General features: G+C 39.6%; 1 protein-coding gene across 1 annotated transcript; it reads right to left on the bottom strand.

The window, feature by feature from the left end:
* Nucleotides 1-1,735: 1,735 nt before the first annotated feature.
* Nucleotides 1,736-16,276, bottom strand: LOC113469782. The gene is made up of 3 exons (XM_026827698.1): nucleotides 16,205-16,276; nucleotides 2,116-2,494; nucleotides 1,736-1,767 (listed from the first exon to the last, which is right to left on the bottom strand). The coding sequence occupies exons 1-3, from the start codon at nucleotides 16,274-16,276 to the stop codon at nucleotides 1,736-1,738; spliced, it is 483 nt and encodes a 160-aa protein (XP_026683499.1).
* Nucleotides 16,277-18,736: the final 2,460 nt, after the last annotated feature.

Genomic DNA, 18,736 nt, shown 5'->3' on the forward strand with positions numbered 1-18,736 from the left:
AAGCTGCCTCTAGCTCAGGAGGTAAAGTTATGGGATGACTTGGCTTTCTTCTCAGCAAAGATTTGATACTCCATCTGGATTGTAGCTTGACAGGTTGTTTAGTAGATGACAACTGAACGAGGTTATTGTTACATTCCACTGTCCCCCCAGCCTCTACATTACTAGGAACTACACTATTGCTATCATTACTAGGATTTGAATTATGAGGTAACTCTAAGTTTTGATTTTTAATCGGAGGAAAAGTAGTATACCCTTTTTGTCCAAGGTTTTGAATTCGGAGGAACAGGTATAGGATTGGAGGAAATAGGTGACGACCCCATAAGCCTAAAAAGTTGCTTCACATAACTTTTTACACAGTAGGAACTTTTCGCTTGATGCAAGATCAACCATACCAAGTGCCTAGCCGTTTTAATAACCTACTTGCTTTTATATCAATCTGGGGACAGAAACGTCTCCAATCTCAGTATCTGATACGAGACCTTGCTCTATTTATGTGACTGAACACTCTGAATAGGTACTCGACAAGTCACCAAATGGTTCTCAAGTCAACCGCCTATCTTAAGAACCCATCTTGAGCAAGACATTTTAGCTCATTCATAAATTTTTCACCACTCCTCCTAAGGTGAAAATTTCAAAGTTCACACAGTTTGGTATCTGAACGTTTTATCTGGATTTGTTTATCATTTGTTTGTCTGTCAGAGTTCGTATGTTACTGTGAAGTTTATCGATCGGAAAGGAAAAGGACACAGAAAGTTCAATCAGTGGGATACAGGATTGCTCTATTTATGTGACTGAACACTCTGAATAGGTACTCGACAAGTCACCAAATGGTACTTAAGTCAAGCGCCTATCTTAAGAATCCATCTTAAGCAAGACATTTTAGCTTATTCATAAATTTTTACCACTCCTCTAGGGGGAAAAATTTCAAAGTTCACACAGTTTGGTATCTGAACGTTTTATCTGGATTTGTTTATCATTTGTCTGTCAGAGTTCGTATGTTACTGTGAAGTTTATCGATCGGAAAGGAAAAGGACACAGAAAGTTCAATCAGTGGGATACAGGATGCGAGGCTTTTTAGTTCATTTCGAACGTAATTTCTTCCATTTGTGAAACAATGAAATCTGTGACAGTACAAGGTCGTCTTGTAAGACTCTTCAGTGTTCATTGTTAAATTGAACTAGGATTTTTCAAATTGTTGCTGTTTGGTGAAACATAAAATGTACCATTCCCTTCCTTATACCTTATTAGGGCTTGTTTCTACGGTCCAGCCAAGCCGTACCGTCTGAATCTGAAGGCATTAAGGTCCACACACTTTTCGTCTAGCTTGTTCCATATGACTTTACATTGGATCTAAAGCACGACTGCACACTTTTCCAATGTAAAGTAAAATGGAACGAGCTAGACGTAAGGAACGTATCCGTGACAGATAGGTGTGCGTGGACCTTCACAGTTCTCATCAAAAGATAACCAACCTGTTGTTACTTTTTGAAAACACTCTACAAATCCCGTGACAGATAGGTGTGCGTGGACCTTCACAGTTCTCATCAAAAGATAACCAACCTGTTGTTACTTTTTGAAAACACTCTACAAATCACCTCTACTACTTTCATTATGCCCACGTGTTCTTCTGGTTCTCAGTAAAACATTAAGTACCTACTAATCAGATCTGTAACAATCTTATTGGCAAGTATTAAAATTAGGTACCTGCACGTATTAAAATCAGCTAAGTAAGTACTTAAAGTACTCTAGATCGAATGTCTTTGAAATCTGAAAGCAATAATGTTTTTGTTAGTGAAAGAGATCCTTCAGGCCAGAGAAAGTACATCATGAGACCCAGGGAACGTCAAAAGTTCATAGTGATGTCGGACTCATCTTGACACAAAACAATGTTAAAAGCTATTTGTGTCGGACTTTCATCACAATTAACTGTGTTTTACATTTTCCGTGAACTTATGGAGTGGATCTCTGAGATTCTCTTAGTGCAATGATTTGTGAATACCTTGTATGGAGCTTAGTTCCGAGTCGGAGCCACTCTCGGAGTGTGCCACAGGTAACATTTTCCGTGAACTTATGGAGTGAATCTGAGATTCTCTTAGTGCAATGATTTGTGAATACCTTGTATGGAGCTTAGTTCCGAGTCGGAGCCACTCTCGGAGTGTGCCACAGGTGACGGAGTTCTCGAGAAGCTAGTCATGAAGTGGAGTTGCCGGTCTGCATTGCCTGCATCCTCCACAATAACTACCGGAGTCGCAGCACTAGGCAGTGGAGAGTTGGGATGTAGCGTGTTGGGGGATTTGACCAGCGGCTTCGGGGATTTGATCGCGCCGTCTGTCGCCGCTCGAGAGTGCCGCTTGCGTTTCAGGGTGATGGTTTTGGGTTGGTCCGCGGGGTTTTGGCTGGAGTCGAACACCCAACTTTGGGTGTAGTGCGCCGGATGCAGTTTGGTGTTGGACTCCGGATGGCTGCCTGGACGTAGACTCGAGTTGGTTTTCACCTGGAAATCATTGGGAGTGAAGAGTGGGCTGTTTCATTAACAATTTTCATCAGTAAATGGTTTCTTCAATTTAAATTAATCCCAAGGGTAAGGTAAACCTAGACTCTTGACAAATGGAGTGTGCCTGAAGGCATGTGATGTGTTCCAATCCACTCGACCCCAAATGATTTTCCAATTCCCAAAATATTGTCCTATGAAAGAACAACTACACGCGTACAGAAGACATCTTTTTGTTTCTAGTTCAAGTTCTTTAGAGGACTTTCATTGTACTTGAAACAAATTAATGAAGAAGTGCCTACATGAGTAGATATCTACATAATGTCTTATGAAAGAACAACTACACGCGTACAGAAGACATCTTTATGTTTCTAGTTCAAGTTCTTTAGAGGACTTTCATTGTACTTGAAACAAATTAATGAAGAAGTGCCTACATGAGTAGATATCTACATAACAGTCCTAATATAATGAGCTCTCCCCCGTGAACTATTGAACCCGCATTATCTTCCTACGTCAAATAAAATCCTCCATTAACGCGTGGTTCAAATCTAAACTGTAAAATAATAAGTTTATTCGAGCATAATCTGCACGTTAACAGGAGCATTAGAGATAAGCATTCTTCTGACAAGTAGCCTACGTAGCGATCAGAAATGAGATTTTTTTGCACCATTAAACTTATCTTGGAATAATTTTACAAGCTAATAGCAGTCTCTTGATTACTTGTTATCGAGAGTACTTTAAGTACTTACTTAGCTGATTTTAATACGTGCAGGTACCTAATTGCCATTAAACTTATCTTGGAATAATTTTTCAAGCTAATAGCAGTCTCTTGATTACTTGTTATCGAGAGTACTTTAAGTACTTACTTAGCTGATTTTAATACGTGCAGGTACCTAATTGCAGGTAGTGTGACGTCACCCAAGCATTTGACCTCTTCAATAAGTCTTACAGGCCAAGGTACCTTCGGGACACTCCTCTCAATTATCACTCCGATAGACTCTCTATAAGGCCAGCCACTCACTATCAGGTAGACCTGATCAGGTGTCAGGTATAAATAACTGATAGAGTCAGTTATACCTGAGATAGTGAGTGTGCGTATCAGGTAGACCTGACAGACGGACCTTTTCAGCCATACATGTTAGGTCTACCTGATCGTGTGTGTGCTCATCAGGTGTCGGGTATTCCTGATCAAGGCTACCTGATAATGAGTGGCTGGCCTAGGTCTATGGTCTATAGTATGCCATGAAGTGCCTTGGTGATGTCTTGGAACACTATTCTAGTTACGATATGTGTGTGCCATAATGAGCTTTGTTTAGGAATGTCATGTCTGCAGGTGGTATAGGATTGTGAGGAATCCTTGGTGTGATTTTAGGTCTAGTTTGTCTAGGTAGGTATCTTACTGATGAAGAAAGCACCTTTAGCTTTGTGGATTACTCAAGGTCAGTAGGCAACCCAGCAGGCTTCGTGTAAAAACCTCTGGCGTGGCATTTCAGTTCAAATGGGTGATTTTGTTGTTGAGGAAACTAGTGCGTATGGCTGGATTACACATGGTCAGCACGCAGTCCAGTCATTGGTCTCGTGTAGACATGTAGACACCATTAGCGTCCACTAAGAGTAAGACCGGCTATTCAGGCTCAGATCGTCTGACAAACCTAGGCCTAAATCCATTAGAGGATTAGAATAGAATAGAATAGAATAGAATAGAATATACCTTGTTTATCCTGCCAGAATGAGACTGAAAAGTCCCTTTACTCCCGCAGGTCTAAACAAGGTCTTATATATTTCATAGGTAAAGTTTACAAATAAGTATATTTATGAACCTTGCTTAACTTCAAAAAAAAAAAAAATCCAGCATTAGAGCGTCGCGCGTCGGAAACTTTTTCCACCACACACATTCCGACGCGACGATCTGACAGACTTTGGTTTGTCAGATAGTCGGAGCTTGAGTGGCAATGACATCCACAAAGCGGTCAAAGATACAGCACTGACTAAATGCTCTATTTACACAACCTACTACTCATTATCACCATTTACTCACTAAGTAGTCAGAATCACGTCATCCTTCTCCGAGAATGAGGAAGGAAATTTCCTAGAATCCAGCCCACATACACCCGCAACATTGTCTTATCAGTAGGAAATATTTCGCCATAGAGGATACTTAACTATTGTCAGCCTAGCTAGTAGGCCTAGTAGCTAGCTTGGGAGGAAGAGTGCCTGCCGTGTCAGCGTTAGGTCGCGGGTTCTATTCACGCCCCGGGCACTCTCTCCCTCTTTCTCGTTGGCGCATGGACATCAATAATTAAAGTCGCACTCTTTCCTACCACAGACATCAATTATAAATTGCCCATGTAATTATAATTTTTCCACATTTGTTCTATCCCAAAAGATACTGTGGGCTCGCCTACTTCTTCTCCTTCCACGTCCAGCCATCCCTTCCACCACTCCTTATGTCTAAGCCACTAATTATTCTAATTAGAAAAACTCTTGTGTGAGACAAAGACACATTCTGAAAGCTCAACTTTCAACTTCCAGACAGCCAGTGGCAGTAAACAAGCGGCAGGGGCTCTCAAATAGGGGTGCGTGAAGGAGTTTTTAGCCGGAGGGGAAGAATACTTTACCTAGGGGGAGGGATAGGGAGAGAGACAGGAAGGGAAAGAGGGAGAAGGAGGGAGGGAGAGAGAGGAACGGCAAAGAGAAGAAGGGAGTGAGAGAAAGAGAGGAAGGGAGAGATAGGAAGAGGAAGAAAGAGAAGATCGGAAAGGGAGAGAGAGGAAAAGAAAGGGAATGAGGAAGAAAGGGAAAGAAATAGAGAAGAACAGAGAAGGAGAGAAAAGAAGAGGAAGAAAGAGAGAATCGGAAAGGGAGAGGGAAACAGAGGGAGGGAGAAAGAGAGGATGGGAAAGACAAAGAGGGGGAGGGATAGACGGTCTTGCAACAGTAGGCGTAGACTGCGTAGGGGAGGGAGTAATTTAGGGGTAGGCACTTGGTATGGTTGATCTTGCATCAAGCGAAAAGTTCCTACTGTGTAAAAAGTTCTGTGAAGCAACTTTTTAGTTTTTAGGCCTATGGGGTCGTCACCCATTTCCTCCAATCTTATACCTGTTCCTCCGAATTCAAAACCTTGGACAAAAAGGGTATACTACTTTTCCTCCGACAACTGTACAAAACGTATCTATGGTCCTATTCCTCTGAAGCTGTATCCACACATAGTCAGTTGGTCGATCGATGTCGAACAACGGCGTCTTCTCTCTCCCTCTTTCTCGTTGGCGCATGGACATCAATTAAAGTCGCACTCTTTCGTACCACAGACATCAATTAAAAACGCCCATGTAATTATAATTTTTCCACATTTGTTCCATCCCAAAAGATACTGTAGGCTCGCCTACTTCTTCTCCTTCCACGTCCAGCCATCCCTTCCACCACTCCTTATGTCTAAGCCACTAATTATTCTAATTAGAAAAACTCTTGTGTGAGACAAAGTCACATTCTGAAAGCTCAACTTTCAACTTCCAGACAGCCAGTGGCAGTAAACAAGCGGCAGGGGCTCTCAAATAGGGGTGCGAGAAGGAGTTTTTAGCCGGAGGGGGAAGAATACTTTACCTAGGGGGAGGGATAGGGAGAGAGACAGGAAGGGAAGGAGGGAGGGAGAGAGAGGAACGGCAAAGAGAAGAAGGGAGTGAGAGAAAGGGAGGAAGGGAGAGATAGGAAGAGGAAGAAAGAGAAGATCGGAAAGGGAGAGGGAAAGAGAGAGAGGAAAAGAAAGGGAATGAGGAAGAAAGAGAAAGAAATAGAGAAGAACAGAGAAGGAGAGAGAAGAAGAGGAAGAAAGAGAGGATCGGAAAGGGAGAGGGAAACAGAGGGAGGGAGAGAGGATGGGAAAGACAAAGAGGGGGAGGGATAGACGGTCTTGCAACAGTAGGCGTAGACTGCGTAGGGGAGGGAGTAATTTAGGGGGCAGAAAAAGTGCAAAAGGGGGTAATTTAGGGGGGCATAGAGAGTGGAATTTGGGGAGTGGGGATGCCATAGGGTGGCAGACTTGAGGCCATGATAAATTATGCGTTGTCGTCGCCGTTAAGTGCCACTTGCCACTTCACCAGTCACGACTACAACAATCTCATCACCAATGTTGTGTTTTTGCCTTTGTAGTTTAGGGTTATTGTTGGGTTCGTGTTGTTAGCATTACCATAGGGACAGGAAGGTGGGTTTGTATTTTGTTGTTTTGTTCAGTACAAAGTCAAGTCTTTTGTACCTAGCACCCGATGAAAAGTAAAAAAGAAAGATGGAAATTTTGTATACCTATCTACTATTTGAAAATACTCGCAGGTAATTCTGGCTTTTTTGTAGGGAATTAGGGAACTGTAACGGCTGACGTCTTATCATCCCGAAAGCGGAGAGAGAGAGAGAGAAGGAAGAGAAAACAGAATCGAAGAAAGCCAGGTGTTCCGAGAGCGGGAATCGAACCCGCCACAAGGCGAAACCGCTTACAAGGTAGACGCCCTACCCTCCAAGCTAACCAGACTTGTTGATCCAATGGGAACAGGCCTTGAACGCGCTATCGCCGCTGGCTAAATCTCATGTACCCATTTTGCAGAACGACTCGTGTGCCGAAGGCTTTTCTGTCGACTTTTACGATAGCTTTCCTGCATGAGAACCCGTAAGCGAACTCCCTTCTGTTCCCAGGTTAAGCAAAAGTCAAGTGTTGAAACGTTCCGGTATAAAAAGTTTTTCCCATTAATATTAAATGAGATTACTACTCCTGTGTGTCAAGAACAGAAAACCTCTGAACCACAGGTTCATCTGCATAGGTAATAACAAACTTTATCTACATTTACATGATACCCTTAAGTATAGGTACGTATACAAGGTATGTATTTACAAGATTTACTGGTGGTTATCAAGGGATGCACATATTTGCAAGTCTGGCTGTGGGACTTAAAACAGGGAGAACAGCAGCCAGAAATTTCCCTTGCTGAAGATACCTACTTACTGTTTCATTGATTCAATTGTCGGTACCTGTGTCCGTCTCATGGATACCTACAACTTATTAATACAAGTGAAGAATGCATACAAGTGCATTTTATTTTATTTTTAAAATTCACTTTGTCACCCACGTGATTGTATTTGAGGTCAGTCGTTCAATTTTAGCGCAATGCCAACCTCGTGGAGTGAAGTCAGGGAATAAGGATTTGTTTTCATTCAAGCTGGTCATTCAGAAATGTGAAGGAGTAAAGCTGTAACAATACCTAGCACAAGTCCCAGTTCATATTGTACCTATAAGTACCAGTCCATATTGTTTAGACTCAGTTTAGAGTGAGCTACTCAGATGTCTAGGAGACCCTTGCCGAGCTACCTTTTAAGAACCAAAAATTTACAACGTTACTTGCGTGCCTGCGAGCTACCGGTAGCTCGCGATCGACGGGTTAGCGACGGGAGAAAATTTAATAGACTGCTAGTAGAGGGACTTCTCAGCCTCATTTCGGTAGTATGAAGAGGGCATAACATTGCATTATCTAATTCGTATAAGCTTGACCCATCCTTTGGGGCAGTTGCCCCTACACCAAAGCCTCGGAGTGGGCTTATTGTGAATGGAGTTAAGCTATCTAATCTGCCTATGATGTATTTGTAATGTGATCTTACAACAGGAACAAACCTTTGAGAAATGTAGGACCAAACAATTTTCAAGATTCCAGATTTCCATTTCATACCTTATGGTCATTATAATCATCCCTTATCCTTGGAAAGGCTCATTTCTTGCCCTTTGGTTACATCCATTTTGCACTTCCTTTTTATCTATTCTTCAAATGTGATGCTTCTTTTCATACGTAGGAAGTAGGAATGTACCTACTCGTACCTATGGTGGAAATTGCAAAGAAATGCAAGTGAGGCAATACCTACATGAAGTAACGCAGGTATTAGTATTAGCTGAACAGAATGGTGTGATTATTCACAAGTACCTGCTTAGTGACGGTATGTAAGCAAAGAATTGCCTATGTAAGTACTGGTATGTAAGATGAGTACCTGACAGCCCAAGACCCTGGATGACGGTCCCAGGCAGTTCCTCTGCCGGCCCAGGCCCAAGGACATTGGTTGACTACGCCACACATGAACAACTGAGGCAATTATGAGTATGTGGTTATTATCATAGACTTCATAGAACCATAGATCATAGGTTCCATACACTTGTGCAAGGTGTCTTACTGACTCTAACAGATTTATAACATCCAATATTTATACAACATGATACTTCGTACCGGCTTTCAAAGGTTCACACGCTAGCATTGATGACATGTGTCCCAATTCTTGTTTATTTAAGTACCTATACCTTTTTTTTACAATCATCATTTCTTTTAGCGGATGTTTTCTTAGGGACCGACTCTTGGTACTCCTAGAAATATAGAAAACGTCAAGTCCCCCCCAATAGTTCCTTTTTAGTTCTGAGTAATAGTCTAACATTATTTACTAGTTCTGATAATAATATCATTTAGTAGTCTTTGTATTATTTCATGTACGGATTAGCATGGAACGATGATTCTTTGCCCACAACATTATTTACTAGTTCTGATAATAATATCATTTAGTAGTCTTTGTATTATTTCATGTACGGATTAGCATGGAACGATGATTCTTTGATATTTCATTGTTCTTCATATGCAAAGTATCATCTCCTTTCATAGTGACAAGTTCATGTTCAAGATTTGAATAGTCAACAATGGATTCTCTGTTCTATGTCATTTAGGTCTGCGCTGGAGGTCGCCGCTTATTACTTTGCTGACCTGCTGGACCTTCAGCAAATCCTGACGTTCAGGAAAATAACATGTTAGGCTCTGAAACTTGAACACACAAAAGACTCGGTTCGATTTGCTATATTTTATTGAATAAGTCTTAAGTTTGCAATATTGCAATAATATCATGTTTATTGATTGGGCATAAGTACCTATGTACCTTGGTGGATTCTCAGAACGGGAGCTTTTCTTGAAATGCCCCTTTTCTTATACGAGTAAATGTCTGAATGGTTTTCAAACAAAAATATTTCTGTTTGATTGTTTTCTTCATAGAATTTCTCTCTTCTGTTTTTTCCTTCCATAATGTTCTACACCTGTCCATGTCCAAGCTAAGAAAAGTTGGAGTAGGCACAGCCTTTTTCCGAGATTCCAAGATGTTTATTTCTCAACATCCTCTTCAACGTCTGAACTTGAGTTTAGTTTTCTTCCTTCTTTTTTACTCCTTCTTCTCTTCCAAGGCTCCATATTTACCTGCACATGTTATTTTATTTCTTTCTAAATTTTTGATTTGGGAAATGGGTAATTACTCTCATTTAGGTATTTATTCCGTGTATGATCTGATTGATCATCGAAACAAACTTCTAATCAAGAAATTTTAATATTGTACAGACCTATAATATTTCTCCTTCTCTTCCTTCTCCTTCTTCTCATTTTTTTTTTTCTTCTTCTTTACCCAATCTATTCTAATATCTTCATATTCGTGTTCGTAAATTCGATTCCTCTAATTTCTAATTGCTCCAAAATGTAAACAGCTCAGTGTACAATATGTTTGAAGTTTTGGACATTTTGGGCAGATGATCAAAAATTCTCTCTCCACCTAGGTGGTCTCTGGAATGATGAGCATACTAAATGCATCTGTCCGTTTAGACACATTTTTGTTTACAAATTATTAACACCTTTTTACTCTTTCCTCGATCCTTGTGATAATCGAGTTTCAGAAGTTTCTATGTAGATTATTAATAAATCAGGACAATAAACACTAGAGAAATAATCCTTCCTGAAAAAATGACAAATTGGCTAAGATGGGCTTGGAAAGCAGAAGCACGTGGGTTCAAATCCAACACGAGGCAGGAGAATAAATTTATCTTCATTTCATAATATGTAAAATTAAAATTTCTTGAATCAGAAAATTTCCGACCCGGAGCTCTGGCACATCCACTAAAAAGGTTGCTTTTTCCCGTCTTAGGTTCAAGCTGACAAATTGGCTAAGATGGGCTTGGAAAGCAGAAGCACGTGGGTTCAAATCTAACACGAGGCAGGAGAATTTATCTTCATTTCATAATATGTAACATTAAAATTTCTTGAATCAGAAAATTTCCGACCCGGAGCTCTGGCACATCCACTAAAAAGGTTGCTTTTTCCCGTCTTAGGTTCAAGCATCCAGCATTATTAGGAGAGTAGGAATCGCATTATATTTATTTATCTAATAGTAAGAGACTAGGAAAGGAGACATTACAGTCTCCTCCAAATTGATACAATAACATGGAGAGAGGGAGTCTGCGTTGGGAGAGGGCCTATGCCTAGGCTTGCCAAACGTCCCGAATTGGCCGGGACAGTCCCGAATTTCAGGGGGTGTCCCGGCGTCCCGTTCAGTTTTTCATTTTGTAGCTAGGTACTCTTGAACGTGCTCACCATAGTGATGCCACTACAAGACATCTTCAGCCCGTCAGGGACGAACTAGGCAGGACGACTTGATCTTAACCACAGATAGTAAAACAAGGTAAAAGTCATCATAAATGTCAAAAACAAGGTAATTCTAAATGAGGAATGTTCCAAATCAGAGATGGACTTCAACAACAACCACCTAGACCTAGAACACGTAACTATGAATACATACCTTAAATTGTTTGTGTCGGCTTCACCTTGAATTCTGAGTAACAATTTAAATAGATACCTACGCAACAATTTTTGGGGAGTTATCATGTTATCAAAACATTAGGGTGCCTATTAAAAGCCTCTTTATTTAATTTTATCACAACTTTAATTATTCCTTAATTCTTAATTCCTTATACTTAGGTACACTGATAATGTTGTCACTGGTTCCTACTCTTTTGAGGAAGCCACGGAATTCCAAGTAGAAAGTCGAAAAGCTTCGACTCTCGCAAGAGCTTATTGTGATAGAGGATAGACTCTCGGGAACAGAAGTTGCCTTCCATCCCCCAGTCCTGAGTTCGGCACTGGAAAGCGGCATTATCTCGACATGCGATGATCAATTTGAGAAGAAGCAAAGAAATCCGACGCATTTTCTCACTAAGCCTCAGATTGGGCTTTTTGTGTGTAGACTATAGAGTTAAGCGCTTTTATTTCGTAGCAATGAAACAACTGCTACATTAGACTCGTGTGGTCTGTGTCGTAGCATGCCCGTCCCGTAGTATGCCTCTCATCAGATGGGCGAGAAGAGACACAATACTACCCATTTAGGTGCTGGGACTGCTGGGCCAACACGAGAACACCAGAAAGTAACCCGTTGAAATATTTGCAATCGAAAAACAAGGATTTTTTTTTGTCGATAGTGGGCATTGAACCCGGGAACTTCTGCATGGCAAGCAAGAGCGTTACCACTGAAGGTCAATACAGGGGCGACCTTCAGGATGACCACCATCATTCACGACAGTGAAGCAATGACCATAATTACACACCAATGTCGGAATAACATTCATAACAATCATAATTTTCCATCATTATTTTGTAAATATTTACCAAGTTCATTTTTATTCCACAATATGTTTCCCCATGTCGGAAGTTAGCGAGAAGAGACACAATACCTCCCATTTAGGTGCTGGGACTGCTGGGCCAACACGAGAACACCAGAAAGTATACCGTTGAAATATTTGCAATCGAAAAACAAGGATTTTTTTTTTGTCGATAGTGGGCATTGAACCCGGGAACTTCTGCATGGCAAGCAAGAGCGTTACCACTGAAGGTCAACACAGGGGCGACCTTCAGGATGACCACCATCATTCACGACAGTGAAGCAATGACCATAATTACGTCACACCAATGTCGGAATAACATCCATAACAATCATAATTTTCCATCATTATTTTGTAAATATTTACCAAGTTCATTTTTATTCCACAATATGTTTCCCCGTGTCGGAAGTTTCAGTTTAATTTTGAACTAAATTCCGACTATTTCATTTAGATTTTAACCTTCCTATACCCACATAGTATTTAGAGAATTCAAATAGGTAAATAGGTGACCTATTACCTATTATTATGTTTTTTTTTTTTTTTTGTTTATAGGTAGGTACAATACCTAAGTGCCTACTTTTAGGGAGGTACAATAAGTGCCTACTTTTAGGGAGGTACAATACCTAAGTGCCTACTTTTAGGGAGGTACAATAAGTGCCTACTTTTAGGGAGGTACAATAAGTGCCTACTTTTAGGTAGGTACAATAAGTGCTTACTTCAACTGTAAGACGGGCTCAATCGATTGAGTTAATGCAATTCAGTGTAGGGTAATTGTTTACAAAACGACTTATCATTATGTAAACAAACAGTTGAGTTACTATTGGGAAATGATAGGCTTATCACGAAAACCTTTGGTAAGAGTAAACAAAAGGGACAATGAGAGTAATAGAATACTAAGAACCGCGGGTAGGTACAGTCTCAAGAAGATAAGCTGACAACTACCCTAACAACATTTGTGGTTGGGTAATGGCTAAAAAAGGAGGCCCATGTTGTTACATAAGAGCATCAGAGGGCTTATTATTGTTATAATGGCTGGACCACAATCAAAGTTTAAACAGTCGGTTTAAGTTTAACTCTTGGATTAAGCAATCTGATTGGTCGATTCCAAAATTTTGAACCAATCACATTGCTCTTAATGGTGGTAATAATAATGGTAACTAGCATATCACATTACCACATATTATGCGAATATTCAATACAGACTATAGGCTATATTTCACCCGACATTGTGTCTACGCCATCAAGTTTACTATCAATCTTTATGCGTCTCCGGCAGCAATTTTTTATCTACGAGAAATTGATGGTCAAATTTTATGGTATACAATAACTCATCGTCCCAGCTTGTTATCTTTCTTTCTTATCTATCTCTTTCTTACTATCTATCTGTTCTGTTCTCTGTCTTCCTCGGACAATATTTCGATTTTGGGTGCATTTTGGCACATCCACTAATCAATTCATCGTGATATTGAATGTTGCCGTCTGTTTCCCTTTCGCTTGCTTGAACAGGTACCCATTTTGATTTTGGTGCACTTGACACATCCACCAAAAATGTTGAAATTGTGCTCTCTCTCTCTCTCTCTCTCTCTCTCTCTCTCTCTCTCTCTCTCTATATATTAAAGGAACAGGTTTAGGAGCCACTCTGCATGTGAGATCTATAACCTTCGTCACTATCATAATAATTATAATGATGATAATAATAATAATAGTGCTTATTTATATCTACTGCTCGCACAGGACTGAAAAGTCCCTTTACTCCAGCAGTAGGCTACTAATATTATTGTGGTCAAATTCTCAAATTATATGAGGATAAAATTCCATACCTCGGCTGGGATTGAACCCACGCCCTCCTGTTTACCAGGCGAGCGCCTTGACCACTACACCATAATATACCTACCTATCCATGTTTAGGGGGAGAAAATCTTTCTGGTATTTTGCTGAAGATAGGTATCTAATTATTTTGAACTGGAATTCAATATAGGATAGGTACAAACGGAGTGTAGACATTGAGAGATCAACTTGCCAAACTTGGTTCACACGGCAGTTGAAATGATTACTGAGTAAATAGGTGATATATTGGACAGCATTTAGCAGAAAAGAACCATCCATAGGCATAAGGGGAAATGCCTTATGGATGGTTCTTTTCTACTTTTAATGCTGTCCATTGTGTACCTTCTACAAGTATCTCTATCTGTAGGCGTGTAGATGATAGGTAGCAAGGTAGCTACCTATATTGAGCAGACTACCTACCTACCTACCTATGTTAGGAAAGGACATGGATTATAGGCTTGACTACAAAGGACGAAAAGTACCTATGAGTACGGATTTCGCACGCACTATGCAAATATACCCATTCGTGTCTGGGAAGAACAAAGACCTCGTTAAAGAAAAGAGAGAGACAGCATAAGGTAATACCTATACTGAGAGACAGTTAACAAAGAATTTCTCTGCTGCATTGAAGATTAATGAATATTACATCTTATAAGCTTATCATTAATATCATTATCAGGGCTACATAATTAAGTATTACCTACATAAAAGTAGGTATAAGATCTTTTGCCAGTTCAAAGGAACAGGAAATCTCAAAGATTAAAGAAAAATCACGGACTGCAGCAGAAATGGGTATGTACCTAATATGAATTCATTATTAGGTACCTAATAGCTAATGATATTAGGTACATAAAATAAATCGGTAGAACTTGAATAGGTAGTAAATAATTACGAGTAGACAATTGTCTTGGGTAAATTAGGGTAAAAGGGACTCACTATCATCAAGTAGACCTGACAGGCGGACCTGATCAGGTCTACCTGATAGTGAGTGGGGCTGGTCTTAGAGTAAAAGATGAAATCATAAATGAGGAAAGTGTCAGAATGTAGTACCTACTATATACATAATATAATCGGTTCAATGTTATGTGTCAATATTTATTACCTAGTAGGTGCATATATGTCTGCTGAGCCATACCAACACTAGGATCCTAGACCTACTGTGAGCCAGCCAGAAAATAACTGTTAGAACGAGTCTAATTCTAAGGAATGCCAGGTATTTAGAAACGTGTTATAGATATACCTAACGAAATAGGTAACTGTATGAATGAATTTACTAATTTACACATAAGCTTAAATCGTGATTAGTACAATGAAGTGTACAAATCAACTAAACTGGTACATTGTACAAATCCACTAATTGAAACCATCGAAAGGTCACTTGTCCTAAAGTTCACCTGTTGCAATCTGGTGATTAACATGTTGTCATCTGTCACAGATTATGAATCCATGTGTTGTAAGTATCCATCATAATTTTCATAATTATACAACCCAATATGGTAATAAATTATTTATATTCTGTTTGTTTTGATATGATGAGAAAGAAAAGGACCTGAACACAATCGGGAGGATTTAGGTAGGTATCTAATGTTTTGACAGCCATCCGATCATAATAACATAGATAGGACCTTCTAAATATTGTTAAACACTCAATAAACCAGCGTTTCCAACTTTTTTCTACACGGCCTCTTTTCTTAATTGTGAACTCTCCGCGGCCCCCTTTACTGTATTTTATGTTATCTTCCCGGGCGTCTTGAAGTCCTTCACGGCCCCTTGGGGGGCCGCGGATCCCAGTTTGGGAATCACTGCTTGACTGTACAGTAAACAAGTAACTTCCAACAGTAAACAATTAATTACAAATTATTTTTTGCTGATTCTTCTGTCTGTCGAAATGGAATATCCGATATTTTCTCAAGGTTCAAGATCAATGCATGGAATTTGTCTGTGTCGTCACTGATGGCAGATCCTTGGTGTATGCTTGGCTGAGCACATCATCCATAAGAGGAGAACATCGAATGATTAGCCATCGATTGATTAGATTTCCCTTTATTGAAATGCAATACAATAACAATAACCAATAACATTCTAATCACAGCTAAACTACCAAAGTGTGTTTATGTAAATGTATGTTGGGTTGAAGTTAACTCCCCCTTCAAAAGAATGTCTCCCTCTTTTCAGCCCTTTTGCCCCTTGAAAGCTGAGACCTGTGTGTCCTAGCTTAATACTTCCACAGGAAGTACCCCATATTCATCATGTACATATGATCAACATTTGTGTCATTATGTGTCTTAACCGTTGCGATTCTGTTATTATCAAGTTCAAATCCATCTTCACACATCATATCGGGTTATCCGAAGTTCTCATGACACTGACTTTGTAACAGGTCTCTTATCTTGGTGATCATGATCACCCACGCAGATAATTTCTCTTCCAGATGACTGGATGTGAAGCCGGGTCTGCGGTTTAGGAGTATCCCCCGTGACCATTGCGGTTACATAGAATACATCTAGGCGTAGTGCGCCAGGCCAAGTTTCATTATTCGGCTCCTAGTCGAATGGATCTAAGACTTTAAGGTACGTCGTCTTCTGGAAAAACTGTTAGTTCATGTAGAGTGAGTGAGTTCCTAATCTTGGATTTTGGGCGAGGAACCAAAATTCTGACTTGGAAAAATTCAAGAGCAGTCACAAGCTTTATGTCATGCTGATGTAGGTATGCTCATTGCAACGATCTGTCGAAAGACCAAGTTTGGAAAAATGTCGTAGCTTCTATAGCGGGCTTAATGGACAAAAGAATTTATGAGGAAAACTGAACCAAAATATTAGAGGAGGTGGATATCAAGATTATCAACGTAAACTGAATTCACCATGGTGTTGACAGTAATCCGTAGATTCCGTAGGACGGGACATTTCCCTTGATCTCAATATCCCCATTTGTCTTTCACAATATTATGAATAGATCAGTTGCGCTTACTTGGGTGATGTTTCAAAGTCATAGAGCAGGAAAAATGAGGACCAATGGAATTTTTCTTGTTCTTCTACGACTTCTAGATACCAAGATAAATCGATTTAAAAAATACCGGTAAATCGTAAACTTTGACGTCACGGCATACGCTCCCGTAGGCGATGGGGTCATAATTCATGACTTCCGCTTCGTTTGTTTGTGCGCATGCGTTTCTACGCATTTTGACGTGGAATCTGACAAATCTAAAAAAATCTAGAAGCAATTTCCTAAACATCTCATTTTCAACTACTATAAAAAATCGTCAAGGTAAAACTTGGAACTCACTCTGTGCATCATCTTAAGTCTGACGTCAGAGTTAAGGACTCTGACGGAAAATAAAAATTGAATTTTCGACCTTTTATAGTTATTTTTTCGGAGTTTTGACCTCAGATTTGGATTCCCCAACTTTTTACATAGGAATCGACCATTTATTTATAATTTTTACCCATTTGCAACTGCTCCATTATTTATCTGTGTCCCACATTGATGGCAGTGCCCATTGTTTGCCAAATTAGTGATTTTCCTAAAAATTTCTTCTCATCTTCACAACCAGATGATTTCTAACAATAGCTCTCCAATGAATTCGGTTGAATGGGGAACAATAAGTAAATATCCGGTGTTCTGTATTCACACCTTGACTGCTAGCTGCTAAGGGCATCCTCCAGTTTTGGTGCTCAGATATCGAATATTTCTTTATGAACTGATACTTTTAGTTATGTAGGTATCTAGGAGACTACAGGTAAATGTTTATGGTTTTAAACATGATTATGATCCTGTAGCAAGTCGTTCCATTTTAGTTTAGCTGAGGGCGATTGATTTGGGCAAAATATTCCCTAACATCACTGAAATTTTCATACGTGATGTCTTCTAATAAGAAATGACTGACAGAGTCCTCGGTGTTTCACAGGAAATTATATAAGTATAAGTAGTGCTTTATTTATATAAATTTACCAACCTTGAAGTCACTTGACGTGAACTTGAAAATACCAGGAGGATTCACACAAGTTAAATTCTTAGTAGCTTACGGCAAGGTAACAGTCTAGTAGTCTAGGTCCAATAGTCACCTAGGCACCCATAGCTACAGGTACTTGTAAGTAAATAGTAGGAGGAATGTTAATGGAACTGCAAGACTTGTAGTACAAGTGCATAAATTTAGACGTAAGTATACTATTGCACATGCCATACCAACCATTTTTTAGCCTCAGGAAGTACGTACGTGTTTATGTAGTCAGATTGATCTAATCTCGAAATTGTAGGAACCTTACAAAAGCGTTTGCATTTGAAAGATTTTGCTAGGATTTACCAGAGAAGAAATACCCAGCTCTTGAACTACAAAATTGCCCCTTTAGACATCCCTGCAAAAGAGAAATGCGAGAAAGCTATTTCCGTTGTAAGACAAGTACCAGTGCCCTAAATCACCAAAGTATGGAAAAGTATTTACAATTCCATATTTTGATATGATTCGTCCAAATTCAAAATTCTGCTTTTGTAAACAACGATACCATTTAAATCTATTATTTAAATTTAAATCTTAAATCTACCCATTCTATACCTACATACCTATTTCAAAATCATGATTTTTCTAGGTATTTTCATAATTTTCTAGGACAGAAATTATGTTTCCCCTCAGTGGTTCATGAGAAGTCATGACTCGTGAATCTCATGATAATTTAATTGGAGGATGATCATGACTAAAGAGAATGTTGATACACCTTGATCATAGTATCATAAACATTGAGGGGATCAAAACATAATATGACCAAGTAGTTCCAATCCAATGATCATTGAAGTCACGACAAAAAAGATCAATACTGAACGTCATAATAGGTACACACATTAAAATACATATACATGTACTATTACTGTATAATGTACTTTGTGCTAGGTTCTATCTGAAAGTTTTGGTTAATCAGTGTTGAGCTCTGTCTAGGATAGGTCTGGCTAGG

This window comes from Diaphorina citri, unplaced genomic scaffold (assembly GCF_000475195.1).
Source record: "Diaphorina citri unplaced genomic scaffold, Diaci psyllid genome assembly version 1.1 scaffold1232, whole genome shotgun sequence".
Lineage (NCBI taxonomy): Eukaryota > Metazoa > Arthropoda > Insecta > Hemiptera > Psyllidae > Diaphorina > Diaphorina citri.

Excerpts from the sequence above, each read along its gene's own strand:
- LOC113469782 (XM_026827698.1), bottom strand. The coding sequence starts at position 16,276 with ATGGTCACGGGGGATACTCCTAAACCGCAGACCCGGCTTCACATCCAG. Across the intron at positions 2,495-16,204 it reads CTGGAAGAGAAATTATCTGC|GTGAAAACCAACTCGAGTCT; the intron begins GTGGGTGATCAT and ends AATGATTTCCAG. Across the intron at positions 1,768-2,115 it reads GGAACTAAGCTCCATACAAG|ATTTCAAAGACATTCGATCT; the intron begins GTATTCACAAAT and ends TATTGCTTTCAG.